The sequence below is a fragment of the Haplochromis burtoni genome, unplaced genomic scaffold (assembly GCF_018398535.1).
Source record: "Haplochromis burtoni strain Fernald_Lab_line unplaced genomic scaffold, NCSU_Asbu1 Contig_453, whole genome shotgun sequence".
Classification (NCBI taxonomy): domain Eukaryota; kingdom Metazoa; phylum Chordata; class Actinopteri; order Cichliformes; family Cichlidae; genus Haplochromis; species Haplochromis burtoni.
The window spans coordinates 371,842-395,080 of NW_024582814.1; the positions used below are offsets into that span (position 1 = coordinate 371,842).

General features: G+C 41.8%; 1 protein-coding gene across 3 annotated transcripts in view; it reads right to left on the reverse strand.

Annotated features, from left to right (window-relative positions):
* Positions 1–23,239, reverse strand: part of tanc2a (tetratricopeptide repeat, ankyrin repeat and coiled-coil containing 2a) — a 67,757-nt gene that overhangs the window by 9,768 nt on the left and 34,750 nt on the right. Inside the window, exons 2-19 of one of the 3 annotated variants that reach the window (XM_005945975.2) lie at positions 22,539–22,651; positions 22,155–22,256; positions 9,168–9,304; positions 8,698–8,866; positions 8,290–8,610; positions 6,127–6,252; positions 5,769–6,038; positions 5,202–5,335; positions 4,719–4,950; positions 4,464–4,636; positions 3,544–3,624; positions 3,271–3,471; positions 2,201–2,335; positions 943–1,139; positions 747–855; positions 472–594; positions 253–390; positions 35–133 (exon numbers count right to left, since the gene is read on the reverse strand). In XM_005945975.2, coding sequence (XP_005946037.1) covers positions 35–133; positions 253–390; positions 472–594; positions 747–855; positions 943–1,139; positions 2,201–2,335; positions 3,271–3,471; positions 3,544–3,624; positions 4,464–4,636; positions 4,719–4,950; positions 5,202–5,335; positions 5,769–6,038; positions 6,127–6,252; positions 8,290–8,610; positions 8,698–8,866; positions 9,168–9,304; positions 22,155–22,256; positions 22,539–22,599 — 2,808 coding nt within the window. In that variant the 5' untranslated portion in view covers positions 22,600–22,651. Of the gene's footprint in view, positions 1–34; positions 134–252; positions 391–471; positions 595–746; positions 856–942; positions 1,140–2,200; positions 2,336–3,270; positions 3,472–3,543; positions 3,625–4,463; positions 4,637–4,718; positions 4,951–5,201; positions 5,336–5,768; positions 6,039–6,126; positions 6,253–8,289; positions 8,611–8,697; positions 8,867–9,167; positions 9,305–15,178; positions 20,909–22,154; positions 22,257–22,538; positions 22,652–23,239 lie in introns of those variants that run through there. The other 2 variants (XM_042213555.1, XM_042213554.1) reach the window with 2 other exon arrangements.

Here is a 23,239-nt window from a genome sequence, read left to right on the forward strand (position 1 = left end):
CAAACTGCACATGTGGAGTAGAACTGGTAGCTACCTTGGCTCTGTGCTGACTCAGCATTGTGACGATATCCAGGTGACCAGCTGCAGCAGCGAATCCCAGTGCAGTCAAACCATCATGTGACCAAGCATCCAGCTAAAAATTGAAGGTGGAATTGTGGTTGGAGTAAATCTGCTCCTGTTAACACCCAATGACGCGTCTCTATGAACTCACATGATGTTTAAAAAGCTCCACGGCCTTTTCTTTTTCCTTACCTGTGCTCCATGATCAAGCAGCAGTGCTACAGCATCAGTGTGGCCCAGGTGAGCGTGGACACACAGCAGGGGGGCGTTGTTGAGGACATCGCTACAGTAATCCACATCAGCCCCAGCCATAATCAGCAATCTGCTCACCTGCAAAAGGAAAAGAGGAAAGTTACAGCAGAACTGTGGTGGGAAATACACTCGTGTGTGTGTGTGAGTATGCATTGTTACCTTGATATTGGGGGTGTAGAGGTTGCGCAGTGACGCAAGAACAGGGCTCAGGCTCTGGGTGCTGTATGACAGCCACAGCCCTTGCAGAACTGAGGAGGAAACCCCTAGCTTCTTACTCAGGCCCTGGATGAGGAGAACAAATGTGACAGAAACCAACAGTTAGACATAAAACAGTGGCATCTCATTGGTTTGTGATCTGTAAAAAAAATCTACTGGTGTGGTTTCCAACCCATGTATCTGCGTATGCGTGTCTAACTTTGTGTGTGAGAGCTCGCCTTGTAGATGTGCGCCTTCAGGATGTGATGCCCGAGCTCCAGTGTCTGCTGTCGGGTCAGCTTTCCTGCCTGTCTGCAGAGCCAGAAGGACAGGAGAGTGTGGCCACTCCTGGAAACAGAGACACACAGCTCAGTGAGAAACATCTGTCCCTGCTTTCTTCTCTCTCCATTTGTCAATCATGCCCTCTGACTATACCTGGGATCGCAGAGGAACCGGTCATCCTGGCCCTCCTCCCTCCACATGAGCCACTCCCTGAAGGAGGTGTGGTTTAGCATCCGACTGCCGTCGCTGCGCCGCAACAGGAACGAGGAGAGCTGCTCCAGGCGCTGTGAGAACTCCGCCCACTCCAGCGAACCTCCGGCCAGGGTGCCCGCATTTACCACCTCAAACAGCTGTGCATTGACAGTATTGTATCCACTGTTAGCAACTATTAGCATGCTAGCACTAACTGAAGCACAGCTGAGTCTGAAAGGCACATCAGGAAGTTTGATGATATTTGTTCATAAAAAATATCCTGATAGCGTCACTGATTTCAAAGGACGGTTCTTACAAGGTAACACAATTATACACACAATCGATGCATTTCAAGTCATTACTTTGAGGGCTTAAATCTATTCGCAATATCAAATATGGCTCTGTGAGTAATATCATGGTCTAATTATAACGGTGTGGTGTGAATGAGACACGGCGGGTCCAGGGATCACAGGTTTGAGCCATTTTATTCAATATTCACACCCCGTGTTTATAACTAGGCGGGCGTGATGAAGGATGCCGTGCAGGTGCGTCCGCCCTCCCTGCACAACACCGCAGACCACGCCCCACCACAAACGGTGATAAAGATGACAGAGGAACATTGTAAAGTTCCCTGTAGGAGGGACCAACAATCAATTTTGAGCCAGCGGGGCAAGAATATGTTGTCAGTATTGCTAATGCTCACTAGAGTTATTCGGTGTGTATATTTGTTAAACAGTCATCTTCACTGAAGAAAAAAGTATCTCGTGTATGTGTGCTCACAAAATTCAGTAGTGTTACAAATGTTACTTCCAGTAAACTCTTCATGTTCTGAGTCCACAGTATACTACATAAAGTTTACCAACGTGAAAATGCTGGTGTGCTATGCTACAATCACACTGGGGACCACAGCCCACAAATTACTAAATTACTACAAACTTGTTGCCTTTGAAATGGTTGTTTTGAGACGGTGACCAGGCCTGTCAGCTCAGTCAGCTGCCATCCTTAAAACAACTTTGCTGTGTCAAGATGGCAGAATAACAGCAATAAGACAGAATCAGTCTACAACTGATTGGCGTCAAGTCAGCAATTATATGCAATGTTTTTGTGATGCTAAAACGAATAACTATGATAAATGTACTACCTGCAGTCAATTACTGATTTTTCCTAGTTGCAAGGAAGCTGCTGTCCTGTTTTTACTCTACTGCGACTGAGCCTTTACCTGCTGGTCAGTCAGCGGGTGCAGCGATGCCACAGTAACGTTGAGTAAAGGTAGAACTCTCTGGAAGGACGACTGGGTGGGAAAGCGCATGTTGAGCTGCAGCAGGTAAACCTCTGCTAGACTCACAGGAACCACCTGCACACACACACACACACACACACACACACACACACACACACACACACACACACACACACACACACACACATTAAAAGCCTTTTCGGTATATCAGATGAGCTACAAAGAGTGCACACATTTGTGCTTCATGGTTACACATCAGTATCTCTTTGTTTACATTTAAAATGCCACGCCCACTACTTTCCGCAGTGTCCAGTTATTTAAACTAACATGCTCTCGCTCTTGTACGCTTCAGTTATTTCAGCTGACATTTGTTTATATTATGTTTACACTGAAACTTAAACAAGTCACAGAATCGCTGCTAGTAAACGTTTTGGCATGTGCATTTCAAATACAGATTAAGTTCAGGGTCGACTGAAACTGATGTTGGTGATTTTCAGTGGAAAAGATGTTGTTTTTTCACACGCTGAGTTTCAGAGACTGTCCCTTTCACAAAGTTGTTTGACATAAAATTCAATGACTGAAACTAATTTTAAAATAAAATGTAGTCAGAACAGTCAGTCCCTTTAAATACATTTACTCAAATGCTGATATAATCTCCAAGAGCCAACTGTGACGGACATTTTTCCAGCGGTATGGCACAGTAACAGACTGAATGTGTCTATAGCTTTTTAAACAGTAGCACACACTAAATATTTCCAGTATGGGGAAGATTAGTAACTGTCCTGTATTTTGGCTAAACAAATCTGGTAAAAATGACAAGCAGACAGTAGAGAAAATAATTTTTGCCCTCCATGTGGAGTTCCTGTAACAATGTGATGTCATGTGGAAACTATGAATACCGCTTGATTTATTTCATCCGTGTTTAAACGAAAGTGCTTTAATCTGTGTCGATTATACTTCAACTGTCAGTTACTTCTTTACTCTAGTTCGTAGCAGTCTCGACTTTCTTCAGGACTTCATTTGACCTTTACCTTCTTTCCCCATCTCACCTTGAAGCTGGAGCTCTTCAGAACGAGGTATCCCCCCTCTATCAGGTCCAGGATCAGTTTTAAATAGAGATATGAGCCTCTGCTCAGGCTCTTCAGGTGGCTGATCAGTTTGGACAGTGCAGTGTTATCGAGGCGGCCATTGCTCAGTGACACATTGCTTTGGATCTCAGTGCTGCTGTGGATACGCTGCATCAGGTAACCCTGAGAAAAGACAGACTGATGCAGTACAGATGTGCAGACAGACAGAGAAATAGAAATCTATTTACACCTTACCTGCAGGTCCTGGTCTATGGCGCTATTCTCATCCATTCGGTCTAAAGAGATGCGGTGAAAGGGCAGAGAATGAGTGATGTCCTGATTGAATAAAAACACAAAGAAAGTTTTGTTTATTAGCCGTGTGTGCTGCTCACAGTAATTTGGCAGCACAGATAGTATTTGCTTCAGAATAATATGATTTTAATCATATTCAGAAGGTTGCAAACTGATAAGAGATATTCAGTTAACACTGGTAACAATGGCAGAAACCAACACAACTCAAAATAGTCCCCATGTGCTCGTTTGTATGTTTATGCTCTCTTCACAATGCCGGGAACCTAGGACCCACTGCACTAGCATAGAGTCTTTCTCCTTTAATGTGTTCAGGGTGAACCTGCTCTCATCTATGGAGCTGCCAGTTGTGGATTTGTATGGCAGATGTCTATCAGGCTCCACAGTGCTGGCCTGTGACTAAAAGGCCCACTAGAGGACATCGGGCCCTGAGACCACCCTCATGAAGTCTGTTTCTGATTGTTTGGTCAGAATCATTCACACATGTTCTCATCCTCTTCAACCCTGTCCAGGTCTCCTACAGTCTCCTGGAATCTCTTCGATGTTCTTGAGACTGTGCTGAAAGACACAGCAGGAATGGCACGCATTGGCAGGAGCCGGACTACCCGTGTGACCTCTGTAGGGTCCAGGTATCACCTCATGCTACCAGGTGACCCCAGTCAAATGCAAACAAATGCAAAAGTAGTGAAAAAACAGTCAGAAAAGATGAGGAGGGAAAAATGTCTGTGTCCTCCAGTTGTAAAACCATTCCTGTTTTGGGGGTTGCCTCATTGTTGCCCCTCTAACGCACCTGTGTGCTCTTTTGTTCCCATTTCACGGCCACCTTTGTGATTTTACACTTCTGTGTGTTTGTGACTTGTGTTTACCTGCTGACTGGTCCTGACAGTGGTAATGACCTTCAGCCAGGAAGGAAATTTCTGGATGGTTCGGGATAGAAAGGAGGTCAGCGTGTCGCCGTAGTCCGGCCGGTGGAACTCTGCCTCGTTTAGCCCATCAATCAGTACAATAAGGCCCGCCCCTTCTACATGCAGTTTATTTTCTGGAAAACAAACAAAACAAACTCACATTGCATCACTGCACATCAGTTAATGTGCCACAGCAGAATGTAGTAGAAGCTGTACCTCTGTAGAGTGCATCGAGCGGTTCTAGTATTCCTTTCTGAAGGGCAGAGATCGGATCCTGGATACAGGAGCGCAGACTGAGCATGCTCTGGAGCTGTGGCGCCCGGTGCAGTAGTTCACGATAGGCAGCCAGCTGAGGCGCGCTACTTAATGTAGCCGCCATGTTGTGGACAAACTCCGGAACGAGACAGGTGTGGCAGTTATCGGCCTGACAGAAATGATATGAGACTACCTACAAAACAGAGGCAGAAGAAAGTCGGTGAATCATCTGTAGATTTTCAGTAAAACTTTGCTGAGGTGGATTCACACGCTGGCCTTTTAGCTTCATTCATTACACTGGTTGGTATTACAGCAGTCTAATTCATGTGGGTCTTTTATGGTCATTTCCACTGCTGTACACAAGCAGCCTACAGAAAATTATGAAAAGCACAATGGGTCATCTTTGATTAAAAAGTAGAAAGAGGAATGAAGTAGGGACACTACCTGTCCCGCGAGCCTCCTCAGCGCCTCCTCCTGTCTCCTCCTCATTTCTGGTGTGCCTGGACAGCTTTCTCCTGACCCCCCTTCATCTCCTCCTCCACCTCTTCCCAGGGAGTCGTGGGAAAAAGTCTCCACATCTGGGAAATTCAAACATACAAACGTGTCATTCTTTCTGAGCAGCTGTTGCCTTCATTAACTGCATGATTTTACAATGTTTTTCTGATGCCTGGCTCAGCTATGGGTCTGGCTACTGGCCCTGTGGATTTTATTGGGTTACATATGATGACTCTGTTACTCTGAGTGAATTTAAGTAAACATTTTTGTCTAAACTGGTCAAAGACACTCAGAGCCTCGTCTTGGCTGTGTGCTTTGGCTCTTTATCTTGCTGAACCTCTTTTCCAGTGTCAGTGGTGAGAGGCTACACAAGAAATGAACTTTCTGATATGCAAACGCAACCTGAAGTTTAACTCTTGCATACGTTTTTTCTAGGGTTCTGCTAATATCCACATAATGTCTCTTGTACGACACAGTTTACAGAGCTGTGAAACAGGAGGGATCTTTTCCTCTTACGTTTGTTTATGGTCTGGCTGCTAGAAGCATTTGGCCACATACGGTTTCCATGACAACTAAGTGCCACCAAGCGAGCAATGATGGCCGTTTTGCCAAATCCCATGTTGCCGATGATAACCGCGCCCCGGCTGGTTGCTGGATCATCACTGCGGAGGCAGGTGTCCATTTCTTGGAAGAGCCACTCCCTGCCGGTGAAGAGCCAATCAGATGAGAGACCAGGAACCTCAAAGTGAAGCGGCTTCAGGTTCAGAGAGGGAGTGAAACGAACTGCTGGAAGAGAGGGAAGAGAGGAGCGCGTGTAATGCTGCCATTTATTATAACTGCATCTCAGGATGTTTGGCACCATGTGTGCATTTACCTCTGTGGTCCTGTTGACTACGAATCCCAGAATTCTGTCTAGGCATTCTGAGGGATGTCCTTGAAGGGATGTGTCTCTGCTGCTCATCAAGATAAGCCAGGTCTTCAAGGTGGGCCGAACTAGTGGCTAAAGAGAAATAAAAAAAAAATGCTGTAATAAGACTGCTGCAAAATAATTGACATAATGTGCTTTATACAGATGCTAAGTTGGTTATAGAAAACTAAATTAGAGCCGTTTGTAGATATATTTTTTTCCACTGAAGAAACTCCAAAGTTTAAGTTAGCTATGGTGAATGTGTCCTTACTACTTGGTACAAACAGGTCTGGCACTTTGGTAAACCGATGCATTCACGTTCTTGCCAAAGGTTAGACGAGAATATTCTTATAATTCTTGTTTTTGTTAAAGGAGGACACAGCTAGGAGAAATTAGTCAGTATAAAAGATGGATGTAGCCAACATGATGTCACCATCTGCTTTGTGAAGTCTTTTATGTAGCCTAGAGCTATATATATGTAGAGTCACCTTCATCAGCGAGACTCGTTTTACATTCTATGGACTCATATAGCTCCTAGACTTTAAATCTCTTTTAAAACTGTTCTTATTGTTCATTTACCATTAACATACCTCCACAAATATACTCCACAACAGTGAGAAATATTTAAACACTCTCAGTAACAAATATGTTACAAATCGCTGTATGAACAATTTAACAAGTTAATCTTAACATAACACCAACCAACCAAAAGTACTCATGTGTCTTCTAGCTTGTATGAAGACAAACGTGTTTATAGCTTTAGAACAGATTTCCGTATCTGTTGTTAGCAAAGCAAACAGGCAGGATTAGTAGGATTTCAGCATCTTGACAGTTCCTATAAAGTTGATATAAAACCTAACAAAGGACTAATACAAGTTAAAAACTTTAACTTTCCCTGGCTGCAAACACAAAGCTGTGAGAAACCTACCAGAACTTTTGTCTTAATGACTCCAGTAACAATCCTGTTGCACTGCAGAGAATACGAGTGCAGGCTGTGCCTTGTATCCTGTGTGTCACTTCCTTCCTTCCCCAAAGTGCTCATGACTTTTAGCTTTTATTGAAACAGGAGAAGGAGAAGAGGAAAAGGAGAATGGGCTCTGAACACGTTACCCAGGCACCATCTCCATTTTTCAGCATGTTGCCTTTTATCAGCAGTTTATAAACTACCAATGACGAGCTTGTTAACACACCTGCCTGTGTACAGATGGAATAAACCAGAAACTTGAAAGAAACCAGTCTTAATAGGTGCTCTTTTTAAGGTGTTAAGGATTCTGTATTAACATCTGCCCGTGCCTCAGTTATGTCTCTGGTGAAGTATGGCCTGGATCCAGGACTGTGATTTTCTATGTGTGCTTCTGAAACACTGTCTTTAACTCTCTGTGTCTAACTGTAGCCCTAACCTGTATGTTTATTATATATTTATATATATATATTTATTATTATATTTATGTTTTTACATAAAGGTGAGGGTTTTTTTAAAGACAGATTATAAACTAGAGAACAAGCTGTGTTTTAATTCCTCACTACTGCGTGCATGTGATCCAATCACACTGCAAAGTGTCCTGGCAGGTTTTTATAATAACAGCAACATTAAAAAACTAATTTCATGTTTTATTCAGTTTGATGCAAAATGAATGAACGTGCCCATAAAGTCATCCATGTCACTTATTGATAATATAGGAATCTTTTTCTAACTGCCGCCCCCATAATTCACTGCAATTGTTTGTATATTTGTATACAAATTTGAATACAAGTGCGTTGCGTATGCACTGGGACACACTCTGAATTCACTTTTGCAGAGCAGAGGGATGCACTATGAAGCCAGATTATGGGCTTAGTGAGCTGTGCTGAGTTTAAACTGAGTTCCCTGTCCTGCCGCTGGCTCTCTTTTTACCAGGTTTTCTTTTACGATTTGGTCTAAAATGAAATTATCTGTAAGCAATCTGCAAAATTATAGATTCTTTTATATGTGGAGCTTGTTAAGCTGGACTTTTATGGTTGGTTGGTGTCAGCCAGTTAGTTGTGACTTTTCTAGACCACACTAACTATAAATATCTGGTAAAATGCAACAGAACCTCACACTGTGCTGAAAGGCAAAAAAGGCCACATCGCATTCATCTGCCATCTTACCAGCAACCGAATTAGGGCGAGGCATGAAGTAGAGGGGGATGGAATGGGTGGAACCTGATGACTGGGTGAGGCCAGTGCCTCGATCTGGGTGGAGTTTGTTTAGGCTGTAAGTGGAGGCAGCCATGCTGTCGTCCACCCTATAAAGAAAACCCTCATTTCTGCTTCCTGACGCTACCACACTGGTAGACGAAGTGGACGCCACCACTGGTCGACCCCCCTGCTGCCACAGGTTGAGACTGCTGCCATGGTAACATTCTCCTGCATACTTAGCGCCGTCATCCCTCTCTGCAGCTGAGTCAGCAGAATAGCTAGTCAGCGTGGCTGAAAATTAGAGAGAAGGGGAAACAGGGGGCATTAGCAACAAGAGCTGGTTGTTTAATGGCCCATTTGAAGACAACTGCCCCTTACCTATGATCCCACTGTCTCTGCTCTCCAGTGTTGAGGTGGGGGAGGTGACGGAGGCATGGTTCGGGGAGGCGTGCTTGTTGTTACTACTGCCTTCAGCACCAGTGGGAGGGTGCAGTGTGGAACTGGGCGAGGTGTTGCTACTAGCCAGACTGGAAGAAGGAGACATCCTCTGTGGGAAAGGCAAAAGAAAAATAGAAATATTCTTCTATTATTGTGCATTATAGGTATTAATGTTATATCGTACAGTTCTCATTCTTATAGTTATCATCTGTCTGTATAAGTTAGCATTTTTTGGCAAAACATCTTTAAATATTCAAATAGAAACACAGTGGATGGATGAAATAGATTTATCCGTGGAACGAGACTTTCCACGACCTCGATAAAACATCGTATGGCAGATTCACAGTTAAATCTCTGAACCTAAGAGCATTCGATGATTTAGGTGGAACAAAAGCGTGTGTGTTACTTACCTGCCCATCCTGAGCATGGTAAGGGGAGCCTGGCTCTCCACTGATGACCTTTTCTCCAAGTAGAAAACCAAGCCTCGTCATCAGGGCATCAGCTGCCTCATCTACTGAGGGGGGTGGTCCTAACTCCTCATCTTCACCTAACGAGTGAAGAAAAGGGAATTTAAAAAAAATACTATGCTGATAATGTCATCTGACTGTTGACTGTGACATGTTAAACAATGGAGACCGTATACCTCCATGTATTATAATCACATTACATTTTTTCAGTAATGCAGTAACATAAACCATTAGTGAAAAATTTAATTCCAGTTGCAATTATGCCAGTACTTGTGTTACAAAGATTTCAGCTTGTGTGCAGCAGAAGGAGAACGATGAAGTCTACAGCTTGTCAGGAATGAGATATGGACATTCATTTTATTTTTATGGCACAAAGGGACGAGAGCGTGATGATAACGTTGAATCTGCATGCAGGACAGAAACAACTGGATTATACTGGTGGCAAGATTTGAGCTTTTTGCAAGCACGGACAACATGCTAACGCAGGGCTAGCGAAAAACCTAGCGTGATGAGCAGGGAGAGGATGAGCTTCAACAGAAGACAAAGCAGTGATGAGCAGTCAGCCTCTGTTTCTACCTGTTCATAGTAGAATCACTGTGATGATTGTTTTCAGGTCTCTCATACGCTCATACATATTCCATGTGTGTCCACCGTCCGTATTTGTGTCCATATGGGGATTTGTGTTGGTGTGTGGGACTGTAGTGATTCCACTTCCATCACTTATCGAATCCATTCCTTATTGATTCTCAATGGCGTCACTTTGAGAGTCACCGCCATCGCCAAGCAGCTTATCAAACACATTACATTTGTTCAAATGAATTGCATGCTGGGTGATTACATTTTTTTGCATGTTGGAGGTATGTCCCCTCTTTCTTGCCATCTGGGTTGGAGTCATTACTCAAAAAAAAGTGTTCTGTATTACACAGAACACTTTTCTAATCCAGCACACGTTACATTAATTTCATGTTTCTCCATAAAATGACCTGAAACACACTGTCTCATGATTACCATTTAACAATATAAACCCACAGGCTACAGCCCCACACACCAACACAAATCTTTCTCTAAGTACGTAGGTAAGAACACAAAGCAAAGATGAAAACCAGCACAAAGAGACTTTAAAACATGAACAGATAGAAATGCAGGCTGTAGCCTGACTGCTCATCAGATTGTTATCTGTTGAAGTTCAGTGTCTGGCTGCTGGGCTGGGGTCTGCATATGCTCAGCATAAAGCTGCCTCAATCACAGTTTTCTACAGACATCCACTGGCAACCTGCTAAAAAGTCCCAATTTGATGTGCTGGGTTCAAGAGTAGACACTGTTATAAGTCCATCCAATCAGAAGAAATTATGAAAATAGAACAATTCAGAGAATCTCACACACGCTGCAACTCACTCCAAGCACATGCAAAACAGTGATTGATGTTGCTATTAATGTATTCACTATCATGACCTAAATATGCCAAGAGCACTGCACACGTACGTACACACACACACACACACACACACACACACACACACACACACACACACACACACACACACACACACACACACACACACACACCAAGACAAGAATGTAAGCCGCAGCACGAAAGCTCCGACTCTGTTTCTCTCTCTCTGTAATTACAGCTTTAAACTGCTGACTGCTGGTGAAGAATCAGACACACACACACACACACACCAAAAAAAAGCCATCCAACACAAAGCACGTGTGTGTGTGTACGTGTGCACATACATGCGTGTGTGTGGTCAGTCAATGACAGGGTGTGTGAGTCGTTTTTAGCAGAAGAAAAATAAAATGGAAAGATCAGATACAGAGCGCGCAGACATTTCCATTTCTGCTTTCTTAACTAGTTCAGCTTCTGATTGCTTCTCCTGTCTTTCCTCCCTTCCTTAGGAGCCTTCCTCTCCCTTTGCCGTCCCTTCTTCTCTTCTTTCTTTGTGTATTTCTTCTTTTTTCTTTCCTCCTTTCCATTCTTACGTTCAGCTTTTCTTTCTGTCATAGTTTCTCTCTTCTTCTAACCATTTGTTTTTCATCTCTCCTCCAGTTTCTTTCCTTACTTTCCCTCATTAGTCTTCCTTCTTTTGTTCCTTTATCTCTTCCGACTTTCTTTGCACCCTTTGTGTTTTCTCTGGTCCCATCTTTCTTTTGTTTTTCCTTCCTCCGTTTTTTCTTTTCTTTCTTATTTCTTTTATCTCTTCCATCCCTGATTTCTTTCTTTTTCCCTCATGTACTCTCTTTACTTCCTTTCTTCCTGAACCAGAAGGACTTTCTGCTATAACAGAATCCTGATATAGAAACACTAACATGTTTCTGTCAGTAAAATGATGCAATCATTTCTGAAGTTCTGGAGCAGTCTGAAAGTGTCACTATGATTCTGCTTGTTAACTGCACCTCTGACTTCCTGTAACATTCAGTGAATAAAATGATGAACAGCATCAAGAGCATAATCCTGGGGCAAGGACGTTTAGATAAATTAGAAACTCAGAGCTTTGTAAACTGGGATTAGCGTGCGTTTTAGCTGATCTAAGCACAAGTGACTGGATACAGGTAAAGGTGCAAATGCAGTCCACATACTTGAGATCTGATTGGTCAGATCATTTTGGTCACATAATGCATTTTTAAATGAAGAAAGACGTCCTTTCTTTGATGTTATTTTCTGTTTTCAGTTATGGTTTAGATACAGTGGGGCAAAAAAGTATTTAGTCAGCCACCGATTGTGCAAGTTCCCCCACCTAAAATGATGACAGAGGTCAGTAATTTGCACCAGAGGTACACTTCAACTGTGAGAGACAGAATGTGAAAGAAAAATCCATGAATCCACATGGTAGGATTTGTAAAGAATTTATTCGTAAATCAGGGTGGAAAATAAGTATTTGGTCAATAACAAAAATACAACTCAATACTTTGTAACATAACCTTTGTTGGCAATAACAGAGGTCAAACGTTTACTATAGGTCTTTACCAGGTTTGCACACACAGTAGCTGGTATTTTGGCCCATTCCTCCATGCAGATCTTCTCGAGAGCAGTGATGTTTTGGGGCTGTCGCCGAGCAACACGGACTTTCAACTCCCGCCACAGATTTTCTATGGGGTTGAGGTCTGGAGACTGGCTAGGCCACTCCAGGACTTTCAAATGCTTCTTACGGAGCCACTCCTTTGTTGCCCGGGCGGTGTGTTTTGGATCATTGTCATGTTGGAAGACCCAGCCTCGTTTCATCTTCAAAGTTCTCACTGATGGAAGGAGGTTTTGGCTCAAAATCTCACGATACATGGCCCCATTCATTCTGTCCTTAACACGGATCAGTCGTCCTGTCCCCTTGGCAGAAAAACAGCCCCATAGCATGATGTTTCCACCCCCATGCTTCACAGTAGGTATGGTGTTCTTGGGATGCAACTCAGTATTCTTCTTCCTCCAAACACGACAGTTGAGTTTATACCAAAAAGTTCTACTTTGGTTTCATCTGACCACATGACATTCTCCCAATCCTCTGCTGTATCATCCATGTGCTCTCTGGCAAACTTCAGACGGGCCTGGACATGCACTGGCTTCAGCAGCGGAACACGTCTGGCACTGCGGGATTTGATTCCCTGCCGTTGTAGTGTGTTACTGATGGTGACCTTTGTTACTTTGGTCCCAGCTCTCTGCAGGTCATTCACCAGGTCCCCCCGTGTGGTTCTGGGATCTTTGCTCACCGTTCTCATGATCATTTTGACCCCACGGGATGAGATCTTGCGTGGAGCCCCAGATCGAGGGAGATTATCAGTGGTCTTGTATGTCTTCCATTTTCTGATGATTGCTCCCACAGTTGATTTTTTCACACCAAGCTGCTTGCCTATTGTAGATTCACTCTTCCCAGTCTGGTGCAGGTCTACAATACTTTTCCTGGTGTCCTTCGAAAGCTCTTTGGTCTTGGCCATGGCGGAGTTTGGAGTCTGACTGTTTGAGGCTGTGGACAGGTGTCTTTTATACAGATGATGAGTTCAAACAGGTGCCATTCATACAGGTAACGAGTGGGGGACAGAAAAGCTTCTTACAGAAGACGTTACAGGTCTGTGAGAGCCAGAGATTTTCCTTGTTTGAGGTGACCAAATACTTATTTTCCACCCTGATTTACGAATAAATTCTTTACAAATCCTACCATGTGGATTCATGGATTTTTTTTTCACATTCTGTCTCTCACAGTTGAAGTGTACCTCTGGTGCAAATTACTGACCTCTGTCATCATTTTAAGTGGGGGAACTTGCACAATCGGTGGCTGACTAAATACTTTTTTGCCCCACTGTAAGTGAAAGCAACAGAACAAGCTGGTTATATTTTTGGGAAAGTATGGTGGCTAAAATAGACCCTGTGAACTCTCTGAATAATAATAATAATAATAATGATAAGAAATTTTATTTAAAAGGGCCTTTGAAGACACCTAAGGACACTTACCAATAGAATAAAACACACAATAGAACAATGACAACAAAGAACAATAAAAAAGGCACAAGATAAACAAAAAATTAGTTCACAGTGAATATGCAGATTTGAACAGATGGGTTTTGAGTTGGGATTTAAACTGGGGGAGAGAACCAGTGTTTCCTATATTTGGGGGTAGAAAGTTCCACAGCCTGAGAGCAGAGCAGCTGAAAGCTCTGCTTCCCATGGTGGTGAGGCGGACAGAAGCCACAGCGAGCTGGATAGAACAAGATTGAAGTGAGCGAGCAGAAGAAGTAGTGCTTAACAGGTCAGAAAGGTAAGGAAGAGCAAGGTTATGAAGGGCCTTGAAGGTGAGCAGAAGAACTTTGCACACTCTCTTGAATTTCACAAGGAGCCAGTGAAGCTCCTGAAGATCGGGGGTGATGTGCTGGTAGGAGGTGGTTCTGGTAATAATGCATGAGTTTTGAACCAGTTGAAGCCTATGGAGGGATTTTTAGGGGAGACGATGTAAGAGAGAATTACAATAGTCAATGTGGGAGGTAACGAGGCTGTGAACAAGACTATTAACCACCTCACAGAGAGCCTGACACAAAGTCCTGAGGGCAAACTCAGTCTAAGGAGTTAGCTGTGACTACATCAGCTAACATTACTTAACCAAACAGCCTTGTGAGAGGTCCTGACTTCATTTTAACAACATCATTCAGTGTCACAGTAAGTACCTTGGATTTTCTAAAGGCCATTAGTATATAACTTAACTCATTTCTACATTGTAACATCTGTTTGGAAACCAATATGATCTTGCTTTAGTTCTTTGCGAAGACATAAGACACAAGTTTCTCTCCCTTATTTCAGAAAAAAAACCTCTTACAAAGTAAAAATACAAAAGAGAAATGAAAGCAGCAGCTGAGTGTATACGCTGGAGTACACAAAACCAACAGTGAACAACCTGAGGCTAGGACACAAGCTGCTGAAGAGGAGGAGTCACCACATATCGATATATAGCGATGTAATACTTTGTCAAAAATGCAGATAATCACGTTCCTTAACTAAAAGGACAAACTTTCCTGCTCTGGCAAGAAAGACATGTGAGCCTTGTGGACACCTGCATAGCTGAAAAAATAACAAAACTGCAGTTCTTCAAACAGCCACTTGGGGCTGACTGTAAAATCATAGCACAGGTAAACATGTTTACAGGCGAGTTTTTTTCTAACCTTTCTGCTCATAAAAAACAAACTTTTTTAGATTCATTTGCTTACACGCTTGGAACAACATACTAATCAGACATTAAATGGCATCACCAGGTTTTTGCCAGCTTGAGCAGCTCGACTCATTTTTGGGGGGAAATGTAGAATCCACTTTTTTTTTAGCTAAATTTAAAGGGAAAAAAGATATTTTCGCATACTATTTGTACAAAATCTGAAAAAAATCAAACACAATTAGAGATAACAGATTAGAGTAAATTAAAAAAATATGGTATTTGACTGATAAAACAAGAATTTCTGGCCATAGAGAGATCCATCACTCTCACCTTCCTCCTGTCTCCTTCCTCTTCGATCTCTCTCCACTCCTTGGATCGGACAATCCCCCCAATCGCGACACAACTGCGAACTCTCCTCGTGAGAGTGACAACAGCAAACGTGCAACAGCAAGCGCCGCAGGAGGGACGAGGTGTGGTTGACGAAGCCCCCCGCAAACACACCTCGACCACAACCGCAGCCATTCGCCGGCCCCCACGGGTGACGGACACTGGAGCGCCCGTGGCAACACCACTTGGCTCTGGAGCGGGCGCATGCTTTCAAAATAGCCGCCGTGCAGTCCATGGCTAGCTGTCAGCAGGACTCTGATTGGTTCACAGTACTTCCATGTAGGGGGCAGAGTAAACTAAGTCAGCTGAAGTTGTGCTCTTCTCCCTCTCCATTAAGTTTTGTTGGTGAAAATGTGATGACATCATGATCCCGTCTTCTTCACTTTGGTATCGAGCTCCTCCTTCTCCAGAGTACACAAAGGAGAGGGGGAGAAAAAGATGAAGGAGGTAGAAGTGAAGTGATAAGAAGAGGAAGAGACTCTCCGGAAAAAGAAAAAAAAACACACCAGAGGTGCTCCGACTTTTCAGGCTGAGTGACTGCGGGACAATAAAACATGCAAATCCAGTGGTAACAGATGAACTTCTTTGTTACTCTTCAGAGGTGAAACAGCAATCTGCATACATGAGAAGTGCTCTAAAGTTGACTGCAACTCACACAAACCTGGGAAATGCATTTCCACTGGTTATTGTCCTTTGTAGCCAGAAAAATGAAAGCCTTTCTCATTCACAGGTAGAGTCCCAGAAAACAGAGTAACAACTAAAGCATCCAGTGCAAAAACAAGCAAAAAAGCCCACAACAATCCTCTCACATACGGTACGCTCTTAGGTCAGAACACACAAAAAAGAACACTTCTAAGTGTGCAAAGCCTCTTTCTCCACCAGCAGAGCCTCCATATCTGGTCTGAAAGACGACCTCCCTCGTCCGACTGCACCGCAAATTAAAACCTCCCCTCCTCCAACCCCCAAAAAGAAAAAAAACCTCACACAGGCGAGAAACAGAAAGCCTGCAGGAGGAGCTGAACCGAGAGCGTAATCTGTTACATGTCGAGAAGCACGAGGAAAGTTTAGAAAAACAGTTCAGCCTTGTCTCTTCTAAAAGAAGAAAAAACGCGCAGAGACAGAACAATTTCTGAAAAGCAGCAGAGCAAAGAAATGCTGCAATTAAAGTGAAACTCTTTCCAAGAACAGAGGAGAGTGCGACCACAAATCACAGTGAACATGGAAGACTGTAATCCACTTTAGACCAAGAAATGTGGAAAATGTATATGAACTAAAAAAAAAACTAGTTAAATATTATTTAAAATGTGATTTTATGAAAGAGTGCAGAAAAAACGGGTTTAAATTTAAGACTTGAAGGAAAGATTTAGGCTGAAATTTGTGGAAGAACGAAGAAAAAACACAAAAAGCTGGTTTATGATTCTATAATGTCTCCAACTTTTACCTTTGACCTTTTGTTGTCCACCTAGAAGTAGTTTTAGGTTTAATAGGTTTAACCTGTTAAACCTAAAACATTTAACAGGTTACATTAATACCTTATAGGTAACATATAGATGTACAGAAAAATGAAACTACTAGAGATAATGTATCTAAAGCATTATCCACTCATCTTAGAACTTTATTACACTATTTATTTTTTTATTTAGTTTTCTAAAAACATACAGAGTAAGAACCTTTTGTAAAGCCACAGTTTAAAGCCTCTGTGATGTCACCCACTGGACTGTGAGGTCCTGCTATAAAGGCTCGAGTCAAACATTTTTACCATGAGCATCTCTTTGAAAGCCAGATGTGATAATAGAAAAGTGGAGCTGACTGTGAAACAATAACCTCCTCTGATTGAATAGTCATTCGCAAATAAGCTTGGGCGATATGTTGTCAGTCCAACAACCGATGACAGGCGATATATTCGCGCAGGCACAGACATTTTGATGGGCGGAGCCATGTAATCACGAATGGACTGATTTTCGTGTTTAGAATTTATACGTTTTGTTTGTTGAGGGAATATTTTACCTTCTTTTCTTGTTTGTTTCAGTATAAATATAGCTACTTTTTGGATTATTCATTCATTTATTTCTTTGTTTGAGATTCGCCAAATCATACAAAAGACTTAACATTACGTCTGAGATTTTTTTTTTGTGCTGGCTGGAAGAGACATTTTGAGTTTTAAATTACTTTTTGTTTAATTTGTATTTGTAGTTTGGTCGAGTGTGTAAGACAAACACTGGAACAGCCTGTAAACACGGTTATAGTAGAAAAAAGATGCAGTTTCTCGTTGTTTCCCTCCCCACCATTGTTGTTGTTTCTTTATTCAAATAAAATGTTTTTGTGTTTTTTCTGAACACAGGCCGCTGCCTTTCGTTCTTTCTGAGTTTGAGTAAAGGAGTCGCTGCATTTTGCGCACTCTGAGGAATGTGCATTTGTTCACAGCTGGAAGAGTGTGCCATTAAAACAGCGCTATTATTTTTTTGGTTGACCGCTTCTCTTAGCTTCAATAAACAATATTAGCAAACTTACTCGTGGGCAAATAAATAAATACACCGCTCTTGTGTAAACGATCGGCGAAAGGCTCGGCCTATCGTCAATAGTCGATATGTTCATCCAATCGCCCAACCTTATTAGCAAATGACAATATGCTAAACAATCCTCCTTTCTGAGTCTATAAACTCATTAATAAAGAGTCTACCAGACACAGATAGAATTGTATCCAACACAAAGTGTTTTCAGGTTGAAGGATCCCCCCGTGTTCATTAAAAAGAATTCAGATTTAAGCAACTTCAGTTTTGAATGAACTTTTCTGACCCCGAACTACGTCCATCTTTTACACTGTTGGACTTATTAGTAAATTTTTGCTAATTAGTGTAAAATGCCAGCATAAAATCTGATTATATGTTAATAATGTCTTTGCAGCTTATTTACACAGCACGTACATAGTTAATTACGGGAGGTTTAAACATGTTATTCAAAGAAAGTTTATCAAATATTGTAAACTGAAAATAAGCTAAAAGCTAACCTTGCAGTTAAACTCAGATATGATAAGCTCTAGTCAATCTTGAGCTAGAGTTAGCTTGTGTTTTTTCTTTTTAATGACTAAATTCAACTGCAAAGGCTTTATTTTTGGGGAATTATTATATTATTATAATAATTCATCAGATTATAGTGTTTACTAAGCAAAATACAAGTCCCAAATTGTATTTTAGCAAGAACTATCCATTCACTGCTCTTAAAATGAAAGCTGCTAAACGCTAGTGGCCAAAAGATTTCACTGTTGACAAAAATCTGCTTAAATCGGCTTAAATCTAGGACTCTCCACCATTTGACCCTAGAACTAAAGAAGCTTCTCAGATGAAAGGTGAAACATCTTCAAGCAACTTAAAGGAGTCCAGACGCTTTCTTTCCAAACTCCTTAGACTAATGTTGACAAAAAGTTCATCTGTGGCTTAAAAAAAGCATAACTGTGAGTTGAAATCTTAAGCAGGCATTAGCTCCTTTTTCTGGATTGAGGACATATAATTTATTTATTATTAAATTACTAAAAAACTAAATATCTGGCACAATAAAAAATGTTTTGTACAAAGCAACAACTTAATTTCCAATTAAATTACTTTTAGTTATTAAAAAGCTAGCTTACACTTAATTACTGCTATAGCCCAAGCTACATACCACAACATACTTTGCACACTGCCTCTATCTGAGATCAGTACAGGCAACAACTCTCTGTGTTGCTTGTTCCTGACACAACCTCAAAGGTATTTGTGTCTCTTCCCAGGATCAAACTGTGGATCCATGTCAGCAGCTAATGATGTGTAGAAGTCACGGAAAGGAGCAGGACAAAACAAAGGACAGGGATATGCCGGGGTGGTGAAAAAGAGTATAAGCACAGGGGGAAAAACACAATGGGAAGAAAAAAAAAGGGTTAAGAGAAATAAGCCAAATCTGAGATTGTCTGTGTTTGTGTGTGTAGACGTTGTGCAATAACTAAAGAAGTCTCCCTTCTTTAGTGCCGTACTTTATAAAGGGCAGAGAGATAAACTCCACATGGTAATGTTTAAGACAAGTGTGTCAAATCAGCCCCGAGGAGGAGGAAGAGGAGCAGCGGGAGAAGAGTTTAGGTGAGGAGAGGATTGGAGAGCTTGGCAGGGGGCTGGGTGTAATATTTCAGTGTTTTCTCTCTCACTCAGGCACAGTGGGACGATCAAATACAGGGTCAAAGGCCAACCCACCCCCATCTGCTACCATACGCTGTGTAACAGGTCACAGCTCTGTGTGTGTGTGTGTGTTTGTGTGTCTGAGGGAGGAAGAAAACACATAGTGCGCAGATGACACAAACAGTCTGCAGTTTTAACTGCCTTCGAGTGCCTTAATGAGGAACAGGCCTGTGTCACCATGGTTACAAGAAGATTTGCATAAATTGCGCGTATAGATTTCTTATGATATAGATTCATTATGCACACAGAAGAGGACACAGACCCTCCCAGCAGCTTGAATCCTGTTGTTTCAGCATGTTTCACACCAAACATGACGTTTTAAGCAGCAAAGCATTTGCAAAGATCAACTGATGAAATGACACAGACAGAAATGAATATGTTGTCAGTTGACAATGTTTCATCTTCATTGAAACGTTCGCTTAATGACAGAGCTTATCAGCTCAGACTGTTCCAGAAGGATTCCCCAGCTTACTGCCATTGTCTGTGTGCAGCTGGAGGGTTATGATTTAACTTTGCATTAACAGCCATACGGACTTTCCTGAAATCCTGACAATATGTTACACTAACTGGTTGTCCTCCTTCTCCTCCTTTGGCAAACATTTGTGGGTTTCTACTGTATAAGTGTACTCACATGATAAACGTGAGTCGACGCTTCACAACAACGTGCAGGTTTCTTGAATTTGCAAGGATGCATTTCATATGTATACATGTATATCCAACATGTTTATTACATTTCTCAAACAAATGTATTTTAGTCTTGTACCTTTCATTTATTCTTGAAGGACTTTTTCTTCGGAGGAGTTGAGCTTCACCCTCTAGAAACTATTTTAGTTTTGCCTTATAAACATTACTCCAGGTATGGACTTCTAGAAGTTGATGGTAAGTAAAAATGAACTACTAAAATACTAGTGAGAAAGAGCTGACATAGTGTTTTGGTTGGTTATTTTTTATATAGGCTCACTTTACAGCAACGGGAAAAGCAAAGGCTAAGCTAACTGAAGTTAGCAAACATTAACTACTAGCTACAAAACGATGAAGTAATCTAGTATAATGTGAGTTAAGATTGTTTGAAGTATTTTCCCTGTGTGTGGTTCACAAATACAACAATCCCCCAAGACTTACAGCTTCGTCCTGTACTAAGTGGTGGCACCAGCAGCACTGTAGCAGTTAAACAAGCTAACACAAGCTGGGGGATAAGATGGCATTTAGCGTTAGCCTGGTGAGTTAGTATCTGAAATCTACAATATCATGGAGTGAGTGGCATTATGAGGTATGAATTGAGACTATTTGTTGGCATTTTTGTTATTTTAAACAACTAAAGGCATGCAGAATTGTCTGGTAGTTATTCTTGCTTCTAGTGCACCTGTGAATGTAAGCATACCTATCACTCAGTGTGTCTGTGCAGGTTCAGTCATCCAGGTCATGGATGGAGCTTGAAAAAAAGAAAAGCGACTAGATCTCAAGCTGGGTCAACACACCTGAATCAAATGATTAGTTCATTACCAGGCCTCTGGAGAACTTCAAGACATGTTTAGCCATTTAAATCAGCTGTGTTGGATCAAGGGCACATCTAAGACCTGCAGGACACCGGCCCTCGAGGCCTGGAGTTTGACGCCTATGATGTAAGCCAAGGTGTGAAAAAGGGTATGGGTCATTATCAGCAGAGGTTTCGAGTGAAACCGTTGTGAGACCTTCCCTCACCAATCATGTCACCCATTGAGATCAATTGGCACAACTTTTTAAAGAAGTCCAGCTGCTTTTCTTTCCAAGTCCTTCGACTATCACTCAGTGACGCTGATACTGATAACATCATAAACATGTTCAGGAAGTACAGCTCTGATGTAAGATTTAAGGGCAGATTTATAAATATTTGTATATCCTACCAGTGTGTTCATATTTTCATTGGGTTACAACATAAAAAAGTAGGTCTTGTCCATTAAAAAGAACCAGGGCTGTGGCTCTGACAGTGGACACTTGGTTACTAATGAATGAAACACTGCAGGTATTAACCCTTTTTGGTCTAAGTCGTTATCATTGATGAGTTTGCCCTAATCCTGTGCTTTCAGAACATGATGTTTCTGTTCTTTTCAAAAACTGTGCTTCCAGGTCAAAATGTACAGGTTAGGGTTAACTCCCAGCATTATTTAGACCTCAGATGGTTAACACGAGTATCACATTAGTAAGGTAAAATAAAATCAAGGTATGTACATTGGATCAGAACAGGAAAGGAATTGGATCAGTGCATCTACGGGGAGAAGAAGCCACAGGAACAAAGAAAATCAAGGAAGGAGTGCAGTACAGTTTATATATTATATTTAAAGACAATTTCAAGTTTTGGTTTTAAAATATCACAGTAGCCATCACTACTGGTAGTTATTTCTGAGTCCTATGCAATATCAACAAAAATATTTTTTATCAGCCGTTTTAAATGCAAATAAAAATGTCAACAAATAATTACAATTACGTTCTATTTATAAGATGCAGAAATATATACACAGATACTGTGACTAATATTTGCACACATATTTCCAGCACTACTTGTTGTTTTTATAAGACCACATAAACGTCACACAATCAAATACTAAACATGAGTGATCGACCAACATACTGAGCTACACAGACAGCCCCAAAAGGTTGATTCTGTTCGTCTGGACGTAACGTTTTCAGTGGGAGAAACCTTTCATTGAGCACGCACTGAGATAAATAGACAGTCCTACCAGGTCTCTTGCCCAGGCGAAGGTTAAGGAGAGGAGAGGAGGGGAGTGAACGAGTGAATCCTTCGATCATCCTGACTTCTGATGCCTCTGAGTCCGTGTTACCTATTGGAAAAGTGACAAAGAGCCACAGAGAGACACTGCTGCATGAAACAGTGGTGTACATAAGAAGAACTCATCTGTATGTGCCCAAACAAACAGCCACCCATGATCTGCGTGTTTTACAACAATATTAGATGAAAATATTTTGTGTAATATAGCATTAACATATCTATCTATTTACACATCCATGACATGGCTTCATTGAAACACACAGACTAGAGGCACAGCTTCTGGTCGGAGCACAAAACGACGGGTGAAAAACACATATAATATGAATTTACTGACCACTGGTATTGTTCTTGCGACCTTTGCCGCCCAGTAGCATCTTCAGGCTGTTCCGGAACATGATTGCTCACGATGTCAGCAAACACACATGCGCACACTTCCTGTCAACACTCCTACAGAGATGGAGACAGAGAGAGAGTGTGTCAGTAAACCATTAGAACTAATCACTTCCTTTTCCAGCTGACTCCTTATGTCCAGTCATGTTATGATCCATATGTGTTCCTTAACAGAATCTCATTGCTCTAACAGTTTAATCATCTGCAGTGAATGTCATTTCCTTGTGTAAATGTCTCTGACCGAACTCAGTATACTGCTATAGTGCTATAACATCAATAGCAGCAGGTCCCCAGAGTATCTGAAAGGACACTTATGTAGCTTGGGTGGCAGAAACAGAAAACAGGGAGGAGACGTGGCACTCCTGAATGCCTGAGAATCCTGAATAGAAATATATGTAAGAATTCTGTTGTTGTGCATTGCATCAGTGATAAGCACGGAGGACTAATAAAAGGATAAGGAAATACATCTGTTATAGGATTATGTGCATTATATAGGTTCTGTCAGGTAGAAGATGAATCAGATTTCCATTTATTCTGGCATTATAAAAAGGAGCATGACTTGTTTCTAGAAGAACTTTGGTGGCTTTTAACAGGAAGAAGGCTCATGGAGAACCACCCTCAGGGAGGGGCGGCTGTCTGCCGTGA